General features: G+C 44.6%; 1 protein-coding gene across 1 annotated transcript; it reads right to left on the bottom strand.

Annotated features, from left to right (window-relative positions):
* Window positions 1–219: 219 nt before the first annotated feature.
* Window positions 220–735, bottom strand: LOC110226223 (meiosis-specific protein ASY2-like). Its single transcript, XM_021017006.1, has one exon. It carries the CDS (start codon window positions 733–735, stop codon window positions 220–222), a length of 516 nt encoding a protein of 171 aa, XP_020872665.1.
* Between the last annotated feature and the right edge of the window lie 10,872 nt (window positions 736–11,607).

The following is an 11,607-nucleotide window of genomic DNA, read 5'->3' as shown; positions in this document are numbered from 1 at the left end:
ATTCCAAAGGGTTTCCCCTTCGAGGATTATTTTGAAGAAGCCAATGAATTCTTCAGTTGGTAAAGTCGGAGCGACGAAAGCTGCGAAGTGAAAATAACAAGTTTAATCAATAGGAATAATAAAATTGGAGGAATGTATGCGACCTAATTTCTACCAGGTTTCGCGGACCACTTCGATGGAAGTAAATCTGACAGACTTCCAATCGAAGCAGGGGTTTTCTTAATCAGGAACCAAGGGTGAAATGACGTTCCTGTTAGCATTAGGGTATGCCGAGAAATACCATGTCTTCTTCGATGAACTTCTCACGCTTAGAAGCTCATTCAACTCGGGGACCCCTATAACGTATCCGGCTTCCGCCGCTACTGTTATAATTCCAAGTATTGTTCGGAGAAGATTGGGGGTCAATTGAGGAAGAGCGATCTCGAGAACCGCCAAGTATCGAACTAGGGCTTCGGGAAGCGGGAAGGTTAATCCGCAACCCTTGAAATAAATCTCGTACACACAGAAGTAACCATCGCGATGGTTCTCTGGGGATTCTGTGGGGGCAGCTATTTGTGCTTCCGCCATAATTACCGACGGAATCCTGCAAAGCTCTCTCAACCGCTCGAGGGATTGAAGAGTACAAGTGGATCTATAGTGCGGACCGGCAATATCATTAGGGCGAGTGCATTCGTCATTACTAGGGCGCCTATCGTCGAATGACGGAGATTCGGGTCTTTCGGAATCAGAAGTCATCGGAGAATATGAGAAATTTAAAATCCGGCAAAGAGAAAATCGGCGAAGAAAGAGAAGAGAAAGTTTTCGATTAAAGCGTAAGAGTAAAAGTGATGATGAAAGAAGTTACCTCACGACAGCTAAATGATAAGGATGAAACCGCCTTGGGAATCGTGGGGAAAGTGGAAAGGTTTCCCGTTTTAATAGAAAATAATTAAGATACGGTCATAATGGTGACAGATGTCACGCAACTAAATATGGGTAGCGCCGAAATTAAAGGACTGATGGGATCTTGGCGGGAAGAAATCAGAAGATTCCTCGGAACGCAATCTTTGGTCATTTAAGCATTTAAAGTCCTCCGAATTGGAATAGCACTTCGAAGAACTTGGGGGGCTAATTGTTGGTGTCGGATCCCGCACCAGAAGTCCGAGACCAACCAAAGATTGCCACGAAGACAAGATAATGGCCCATAAAGGATAAAGCCCATTGGACCCGTGAGCCGGAGGAACGGTCGAAGTGGTTATCACCACTTCAAGAATCCGAAGTGATTGCGCTTCAACATGAGTTCGGTGTAGAAGACACGGGTAAGTCGGTTTAAGGACATTTGGGCCAAAAGGCGGGGCCCATGAAGATCAGAGTCAATTTAAATTCAAACGTTGAGGCATTAAAGCCGAAGATCAAAACGGACGCATTTAAGAGGGAATAATTATACTTAATTAGCCATTTTAATGTCGTTTTCCTATGTATAAATACAAAGGCCAATGGCCATGAAAGGGGGATCTTCCTCAAAAAGAAAGAAATACTATAGCAATTTTCGTAGCAATTTATAAGTTTTTTACATATTCATTTTTGTCCCTCAAGAATAATCTTTCCTACTTAATAAAATACTTGAGTGTGTGAATCCGACATCCACAACATAGGATTCTTGAGTGGTCAGATTTTTCTTTATTACACTTCCGAGATAAGCAACAATGTCCGGAGGAGATGCCGTTGAGACATCATTGGCCGAAACCCTCAAAGCTATGCAGCAGACCATGTCGGACATATCACAAAAGTTCTCGGATGTGGAAAAAGCCGTCGATACGTTGCAAACATCCCAGGTATCTCTTAGTCAAAACGTCAATACTATACAAACTCGTGTTCGCTCTTTAAGTGCAGGAAACCTTGTGGGAATCCGAAGAGGGATATTCAACTCGCCAAGTTCCGCTGCACGAAATGAAACCAGCGGACAAACAACTCCCGGTGCTACTAATAATGTAGTTCAGACGTTGGAAGAAGAGACACAGCTCGGAGATGAAGAACAACTTGCAGCTCAATACGAGCAGGAGAACCTCGACCAGTTCGAGACCATGAGGAAGGTTAGCCAGGAATTAAAAGAAATGAAATCGAAATTTCATCAAGCTACAAGTTCGGAGCCAGACATCAATCGAGTCATTGAAGAAGCTAGGCGAACACCTTTCATCTCGCGAATTGCAAGTTTGAGGATCAAAGATTCCCGGAAACTCAAGTTGGACCCTTACAGCGGATTAGAGGACCCAAAGAGCTATCTCGCAGCTTTCCTGATAGCTGCTGGACGAGTCGAATTGGATGAAGCTGACGAGGACGCAGGTTACTGCAAGCTTTTCTCGGAAAATCTATGTGGCCAAGCTCTAATGTGGTTCACCCAGTTAGAGCCGGGTTCGATCAGCAATTTCGACGAACTATCAGCCGTATTCTTAAAGCAATATTCCATCCTTATGGATAAAAGCGTTTTGGATGCCGATCTTTGGAACTTATCGCAAGGATCTAATGAGTCACTTCGAATTTTCATCACCAAATTCAAAGGAGTGCTGTCAAAGCTCCCAAGAATCTCGCAGCAATCAGCTTTATCTACCCTACGAAAAGGATTGCGACATGATTCAAGGTTTAAAGAAGACTTAATACTTCATAAACCAGACACAATTCAGGATGCACTCTTCCGCGCAAACAACTGGATGGAGGTAGAGGACGAAAAAGAAAGTTTTGCCAAAAGAAATAAGCAAGAGAAGCCGGCAGTCACCGTCCCTACAAAAAAGTTCGAACCCAGGGAGAACAAAGGACCAAAGAAATTTGGGTCGCAACCCTTCAACAGTACCGTCGGAAAGCAATTCCAAGGGAAAGGAAGATCAAACACTTGGGTCCGTGATGAAAGTCTATATTGCGACATTCATAAAGTAACCGGACATTTAACCAAGGATTGTAGCGTTCTTAAAAGGCACCTCGCAGAACTTTGGGCCAGTGGAGATCTTTCCAAATTCGATATAAAAGATTTTGTGAAGGAATACCACGAAGCAAAGGAAAGTTCCAAAGATCAAAATTCCAAAAGACCAAGGTTAACCAACGAGGAAGAACCAAGGAATTCTAAGGGTAAGATCAATGTTATTCTAGGAGGTTCCAAATTTTGCGGAGATTCGATAAGTTCCATCAAGAAACATAGACGAAATATCCTACTCAAAGCAAGCTTAAGCGAAGAAGTCGATTTTCAAGGTGCATCAATATCATTTAATGAAGAAGAAACGCGGTACCTCGAAAGACCTCATGATGATGCTCTAGTCATTACCCTTGACGTTGCCAACTTCGAAGTATCAAGGATCCTTATAGATACAGGCAGTTCGGTCGATTTGATCTTTTTAAGTACTTTAGAAAGAATGGGAATTAGTCGGGCGGACATAGTGGGGCCTCCGTCTCCATTAGTTGCATTCACAAGTGAGTCAGCCATGTCTCTCGGGACAATCAAGCTACCGGTCCTCGCCAAAAAGGTATCGAAGATCGTGGACTTCGTTGTCTTCGATAAGCCCGCAGCTTACAACATCATCCTCGGTACTCCCTGGATTTATCAAATGAAAGCAGTCCCCTCTACATATCATCAATGTATGAAATTTCCAACATCAAGAGGAGTGGAAACAGTTCGGGGTGATCAAGAAACTTCACAGACGTGTTATCTAGCTAGCCACCGTATGAAGATTCAATAGCAATTAACGAAGCCCGCAAAAGAGGGACTAAGAACAAAATTTCCTAACGGGCAGAAGAAAGATGATGTAGTAATCGAAGTGGTGTTGGAAGAAGACAAGCCGGACCGGAAAATTCGAATTGGGGCAACTTTGACTGGCCAAATAAAAGAAGCTTTGATCGAACTCTTAAGGAAAAACAAAACATCGTTTGCATGGTCAGCAGCGGACATGCCTGGCATAAATCCAAGTATAATTTGTCATGAACTAAACGTGGATCCAAGCTTCAAACCGGTGAAACAAAAAAGAAGAAAGCTTGGAGTGGAGCGAGCAAAAATAGTAAATGACGAAGTGGATAAACTTTTGAAGATAGGGTCCATAAGAGAAGTACAATATCTGGAATGGGTAGCAAATACTGTCGTTGTCAAGAAGAAGAATGGGAAAGATAGGGTTTGCATCGACTTCACAGACCTCAATAAAGCATGTTCCATAATCATCTCGGGAAAACAATGGAAGTCTACATAGATGATATGTTGGTTAAATCGTTAAAGAAAGAGGATCACGTTAAGCATTTAGAGGAATGTTTTGATATTCTCAATAAATATCAAATGAAGCTGAACCCGGCGAAGTGCACATTTGGAGTCCCATCCGGAGAATTTCTTGGTTATATCGTGACAGAAAGAGGGATTGAAGCCAATCCAAATCAAATTAATGCCTTTCTAAACATGCCATCTCCAAGAAACTTCAAAGAAGTACAACGGTTGACTGGGCGGATTGCGGCTTTGAATCGTTTTATCTCGAGATCAATAGATAAGTCGCTACCTTTCTACCAAATTCTAAAAGGGAACAGAGGATTCCTTTGGGATGAGAAGTGTGAAGAAGCTTTTGGGCAGCTTAAGGCATACTTAACCACTCCACCTATATTGACCAACCCAGAAGTAGATGAAAAACTTTATTTGTACGTGTCGGTTTCAAACCACGCGGTTAGTGGAGTCTTGGTTCGGGAAGACCGTGGGGAGCAGAAACCAATTTACTACGTAAGCAAGTCAATGACGGATCCGGAAACCAGATACACAATGATGGAAAAACTTGCACTCGCGGTGGTAATTTCGGCTCGGAAACTGCGCCCATATTTTCAATCCCATCCGGTTGAAGTATTAACCAACCAACCACTCCGAACAATACTTCATAGTCCAAGTCAGTCCGGACGTTTGGCGAAATGGGCGGTGGAGTTAAGCGAGTACGATATAGAATTCAAAAGCCGGATCAATATGAAAGCTCAGGTTTTAGCAGATTTCTTAACCGAGCTACCAATACCTGGAACGATAGAGCAACCGGAGAACCAAACTTGGAAATTACACGTAGATGGGTCTTCAACAAAGCAAGGATCCGGAGTGGGAATCAAGTTGGAGTCTCCAACATCAGAAATTCTAGAACAATCATTCCGGTTGTTATTCAATGCCTCCAACAACGAGGTAGAATACGAAGCCCTGATTGCCGGACTTCGATTAGCACAAGGAGTTAGAGCTAAGGAAATATTGGCTTATTGCGATTCGCAATTAGTAGTTAACCAGTTTAATGGAGACTATGAAGCCAAAGACTCAAGAATGGAAGCATACCTCGAAGTGGTGAAGGATCTATCTAAAAATTTCTCGAATTCGAATTAATCCGCATACCTCGGGGAGAGAATACAACTGCGGATGCACTTGCCGCATTGGCATCAACATCAGATCCTGAGTTGAAAAGAGTTATTCCAGTGGAATGCATTTCGGAGCGAAGCATTCAAGACAGCAAAGAAACCCTCGTCGTTACAAGGTCTCGAGCAGCGGCACGCGACCGTGGCGAACCAGAGATCGAACCGCCACCCAACAAACGAAGGAAGTCAAAGGGATCAAATACATCTAACAAGGAACCCGTTGTCTTAGCTGAAGATGTGATTCCAGAAACAATGTTAGAAACCGAGCCGTTAATTGAGGAGGATGCTCTTGAACCAAACGAGCATCCCGAGCCAGAGCCACGAGTATTTCACAAAGTTGACCAAATTCCGGCTAAAGACTGGGGGGCTGACTGGAGGGAGCCAATAAAGCACTATATCATGAGAGGTGAGCTCCCAAAGAATAAGTGGCAGGCCAGGAAAATGAAAATCGTTAGCACGAAATTTTGTCTATCAAAGGATGCGTTATATAGACGAGGTGTCAGTGACCCTTACCTATTATGCATTTTTGGGCCCGAAGTCGAAATCGTCATGAGCGAAGTACATGAAGGATTATGTGGGAGTCATTCATCAGGAAGAGCTATGGCTTTTAAAGTTAAAAGAATGGGATATTATTGGCCCACTATGATCACAGATTGTGTTAAGTTCGCCCAAAGATGCAAACGCTGCCAACTCCATGCACCATTGATCCATCAACCGTCGGAATTATTCTCCTCCATTTCCGCCCCATACCCGTTTATGAGGTGGTCAATGGACATCATTGGACCATTGCACAAATCAACTCAAGGTGTACAATACCTTTTAGTCCTTACGGACTACTTTTCGAAATGGATTGAAGCTGAGGCGTATGTTGGTATCAAGGATTCGGCGGTGAAGACCTTTATTTGGAAAAACATTATATGTCGACATGGAGTTCCGTACGAAATAGTCACTGATAATGGACCACAATTCATTTCACACGAGTTTGATGCCTTTTGTGCGGATTGGGGAATCAAAGTTAGTTATTCTACTCCACGATATCCGCAAGGAAACGGTCAAGCTGAAGCCGCGAACAAGACGATATTGAGCAATCTCAAGAAACGCTTAAATCATCTAAAGGGAGGATGGTATGAAGAACTCCAACCCGTCCTGTGGGCCTATCGTACAACCCCTAGGCGACCTATAGGAGAAACTCCATTCTCCTTGGTTTATGGCATGGAGGCGGTAGTACCAGCTGAACTCAACGTGCCCGGACTTCATCGAACAGAAGCACCGTTAAGTGAGGAAGAAAATTCAGCAATGCTTAATGATTCACTAGATACCATAAATGAAAGGCGTGATCAAGCTTTGATTCGGATTCAAAACTACCAGCAGGCAGCAGCCCGATATTACAACTCTAAAGTCAAAAGTAGGCCGTTCTTCGTAGGAGATTATGTGTTAAGGCGCGTCTTTGACAATAAAAAAGAAGAAGGTGCCGGTAAACTTGGTATTAATTGGGAAGGACCTTACTTTATTACCAAAGTGGTCCGAAACGGTGTTTATAGGTTGAAAGACTTAGAAGACAATCCAGTCAAGCGACCTTGGAATGTGATCAACCTAAAGAAGTTTTATGTTTAAAGCTACATGCATTGTTTATGTACATGAACTACGGTTTGGCTTGATCCCGAAATGGGTACGTAGGCAGCTCGGAAACGAGTTCAGCTATTAATAAAAATTTGTTTTATTTCTTTATTAAAGGAAATAGGTTCGACTGTGCGAACTAGTGAAGCAAATAAAGGTTCGGCTATGCGAACATACAAGAGATTGGAAATAAAGCTTTTATTCAAGCAAATAAGGCAAAATATCCCTCATCGTACACTTTGGATTATGGAGATCTTGTTGACGAACAGAACACTTCGACTCCTTGGCCAGCAAGGTCAAGGATTGACAACATGCAGTCTGGAATTCGAGCGAAGTCAGAGATTCCGAGTTCTATCCATTCTCCGGGGTGAGATTCAAGGATGTGGAGATCTCTTGACACTGTAGTAAGCCTACGTTGCATCCGGTTAATTCTCTTCCGGAGTCTCCTCTTTTCCAGTGTAAGCTTCCGATGCTGAAGCGTGAGTGCCTCTATGAAAGCCATCGCTGTTCCTTGGTCTCTGATTGGGAGATGCCTGATCAAAGCACATGGGGTTCGGATCTGAGATCTTAAAAAGCCGTGAAGTGGAGGAGGCTGCCTGATTGGCTCATTTGGAACATCTTCGTTTATCATTCCGATTCTGGGAGAAGTCGGGCATAGATTCTGAACAGCGAAGGATTGAACTCCATACCTACTAAAATGAAAAGAATGGTGAGGAGTAAAGGGAGATTGAGACCATAATTTATAGGAACGCCATATCCCTAGCCAAGCTGCGGATTCTATCCAAGGAATGGAGTGATTCGCGGAGAGATTTATGCCCTCAAACAGATTCCTGCATTAAAAGACGCATCTCCAAGAATATTTGAAAAGTAAGGAAAATTGCAAATGTTTCCATAAATAAAAAGGGGCCGAAGCCCATTACGAGTTCAAAATAAGTGAAGAAGTTAGAGAACATCTATGGAAGAGGCTCAGGAACAGGCTCCTTCATCACCGGTTTAGTCCTCGAAGTGGACGCCTTGTTCTTGGTATCCACTTCGGGATGATCCCGAACGCGTTTCCGACAGGTGCTGGCCTCCTCTTCGTCTTCTTCTTCGCTGTCAGATGGAACGGCACAGACGGGGGTGTTCACGGGACCCGGGACTCCTTTAGCACGGAGATACATCCGAAGCATCTTCGGGATCTCAGCGACAGAGTCAAAGTTCCGCCATTCCCATTGAAAGGGATCACTTTCCAAGGCCCGTATCTTCCTCTCCACCCGAGCAATGCGAGCCTCGAGTGTTTGCCTTTTGAGGCCCAGCCGTTGCCTCTCTTCACACAAGCGACGGTGCTTGTCGGCAACCTAGCATAAAGATGAATGAATAAGATAAAACAAAAAGTTTTTAAATCAAAAACTTTAAGTATTTACCTTGTCAATGAAGTCGCAAGCCTCTTTCTTCTCCTTTGAAGGAAAGTGAAAGACGGCATGAGGGAAAAGAACGCCGGCCGGTTCAAAGCCATCGCCGGACAAGAAAAGTGGGCTGCCGGGATCAATGGGGGCTACTTTTTCGTTTTCCATTCTCGAAATATTTCTCAAGTAAGATTCTAAAATCGTGTTTAAATAAAGCTTAGAAGTAGGTAAGCCTTTATTTATAATGATTTAGGGTTTGTCTTGGAACCATAAATCCAATAATGGTAGTGTGTCCGAGTGGTTTAAACCATTTTTGGAAAATCGAGAAAATGTAGTTATTGCATTAAAGACGAGCCGTTTTCCTTACTTATAAGAAGGGAAAGAGCAACCGTCGCATTAACTACAAAAGTTTCTAAGGCCCAAGCCCAATAAATTTATCGAGTTGACTAAACCCGAAGTGGGGAACTCGTTTTAAGCCGAGCTCAGTTCTCGCATTCTTAAGGGAAAGGTCTGATCAGCCTAAAAATCCCAAAAGCATAACCACAAGGCCACAAAAGGTTAAAAGCGGACTTTGCAAACCCGCATATAATTTTAACCAAACCCCCTTGGGGTCATAACCTAGAAAGGTTTAAAAGCCTCCTCAGGCAAATATCTTGTTCAAAAGAAATGATAAAGCCTCCTTAGGCCAAAAAAAAATAAAAAAGTTCGAAATTAAGTTTAAACTAAATGGGACAATCCCCAGTTTAAAGTGGACACAGCCACTACGGATCGACATCCACCTCGGACTCCGGCTCAGCTGTCAAAGTTTCACTCGCCTCCTTAACTGGTGCTTGATCAGATGAAGCTCCTGGACCACCCTCCACGGTACAACCATCCTCCGGAGTGACCTCCGGCGCCGCAGGAACTTCGGGTGGGACAACGTCTTCCGTCTCACTTGAGCCTAAAAAAAATAATAATAATTCCAGTCAATCAAAGGTACAAGGCAAGAAAAGGTAGTGAGTATCAAGAGCCAAAAGTTACCCGCCCAGTCTAGACCCGATTCACTTATAGGAGGAGATTCTGTGAAGAATTCCTCAAAGTCCTGCGGGTTGAAAGTCGAAGCGGGAAGAGCTGCCAAACGACTCCGCTTTTCAGAAAGATTGGTCGACAGTTCGGCCCTCTCTTGCACCTCGGAGAAATCCGCATCATGGATTTGGTCCAACAGAATCAGGTTGCTTTCATGCTCCTTGACGTCTGATTCCAGATCTGACCTAGCCTTCTCGGTTTGAATGAAGTGGATGGCCCCCTGGATCAACTCCATCCCGCGTCCCTTAACATCTTTTCTGGCTTTCGATGCCGACCTTGCCAACTCGGAATCACGCAACTTGGCTAGCGCCCTGTACTTCGCGTCAAGCTCGATAAGTTGGTTGTTCAGGGTATCGGCGGTTGATTCGGATTCATGAAGTCTACCCTGAACACCAGAAAGTTCATCCTGGAGTTTGTAATTCCGGTCGTACTGGTCTTGCAACTCCCCCTTTATCTGCGCAAGCTCGGATGTTAAACTGTCGACCTTGTCCTCCAGATCGTGCTTGGAGCTGGCAGAAGAACTGAGTTCAGCCTCAAGAGCAGAGAATTTCTTCTTCCACATGTCAATCTCCTTCTCCCGTCCAATGACCAACCCTTCGTAATGTTCAATCATGTCGTTAAGTTCGCCTTGACCCTGACATTATACATAAACCCGGAATGGCGAGTTAGTTCGCAGAATGGCAATGCAATAAAAAAATAAACAACAAAAACGGAACTAACCCGAGATGAGTGATGCGCGTGAAGCAAATAGCGTTCACGAATCGCAGGGCGCCACTTGTCGAAGTCTGGCAAGATCGAACCCGACCGGGTCTTGAAGCATCGGAAGACGCTGCGAAGAAGGAAGAGTTGTGAAAATAAGAATCTTAATAGAGACAAAAACGTTTGAGTATGTGTAAATCACCAAACCTGAAAGCGATTTGACTTGAGGGACAAGAACGGGCTTTTACCTCGAGGAAGCATCTCGAGATTCAGAATCTCCCTTTTTAGGAGATGCACTCCGAGCAGTCTTTTCGCTGTCGGGCCGGGAAGAAGAAGACATGTCAACAGGTCGGGGAGGACCCATTGGTTCAGTGGGAGGGGATGATCGAGGTGAACGGTCAATCCGGGCCCTTGATTTCTCCCTTCGCGGAGACGAGTCGCTACGGGATGACTTGTCCCTCTTCCTACGAACCAAATTCTTGAGTGGTTCATTGCTTAAATCGTCTCGGGGAGGACGAGGAGAATCACGACGAGGAGATCGCTCTCTCCGAGGAGAACGTTCGTCATGACGTTCGCGACGAGGTGTTAGCCTATAAGCAGCAACGGATCTGGCTCCCTCGGAGCTGTTATCATCAACCAGCAGGGTCCTGCTGTAATCTTTTTTGTCAATGGCGGCCGCAAGGAACGCCTTGTTTTCATCACAAGCCTCTGCTATCGGCTTGGAGAGTTTCTTACGCTGGGCAGTAAGGGCCCGAGCTGACATTCCCTGAGTTGAGGGAGAAGGCGGAAGACGATGAAGTAGATTGGGAGGACTCATCCTGAGTTTTCGGTTGGCCTCGACAAACCGATCGAGGGTGAAAGAATTCCAAAGGGTTTCCCCTTCGAGGATTGTTTTGAAGAACTTGACAAATTCTTCAGTCGGGAGAGTTGAAGCGATGAAAGCTGCGAAGTGAAACAACGAATTTGGTCAGTAAAAAAAAAAAAATGAACAGGAAAGGAATATACGACCTAGTCTCTACCAGGCTTCGTAGACCACTTCGATGGGAGTACATCGGAAAGATTCCCAATCGAAGCAGGAGTTTTCTTAATCAGGAACCAAGGATGGTGCCAGTTTTCATCCTTGTTCGGGAGGTGCGAGATGACGTTTCTATTGGCATTTGGGTATGCCGAGAAGTATCCTGTTTTCTTTGACGAACTTCTCACACTTAGAAGTTCGTTCATTTCGGGGACCCCGATGACGTAGCCAGCCTCCGCCGCAACGGTTATAATCCCGAGGATGGTTCGGAGGAGATTGAGGGTTAATTGAGGTAAAGCAATCTCGAGAGCCGCCAAGAATCGAACTAGGGCTTCGGGAAGGGGGAAGGTCAATCCGCAGCCCTTGAAGTAAATCTCGTAAACACAAAAATAGCCGTCACGGTGGTTCTCCGGGGATTCCGTAGGATGCACCGGTTGAACAAGTGTCGTA

The sequence above is a fragment of the Arabidopsis lyrata genome (genome assembly GCF_000004255.2).
Source record: "Arabidopsis lyrata subsp. lyrata unplaced genomic scaffold ARALYscaffold_7, whole genome shotgun sequence".
Taxonomy (NCBI): domain Eukaryota; kingdom Viridiplantae; phylum Streptophyta; class Magnoliopsida; order Brassicales; family Brassicaceae; genus Arabidopsis; species Arabidopsis lyrata.
Note: the sequence above shows the minus strand (reverse complement) of the source record. Positions and strands in the feature narration are given on the sequence as shown.

Excerpts from the sequence above, each read along its gene's own strand:
- LOC110226223 (XM_021017006.1), bottom strand. The coding sequence starts at position 735 with ATGACTTCTGATTCCGAAAGACCCGAATCTCCGTCATTCGACGATAGG.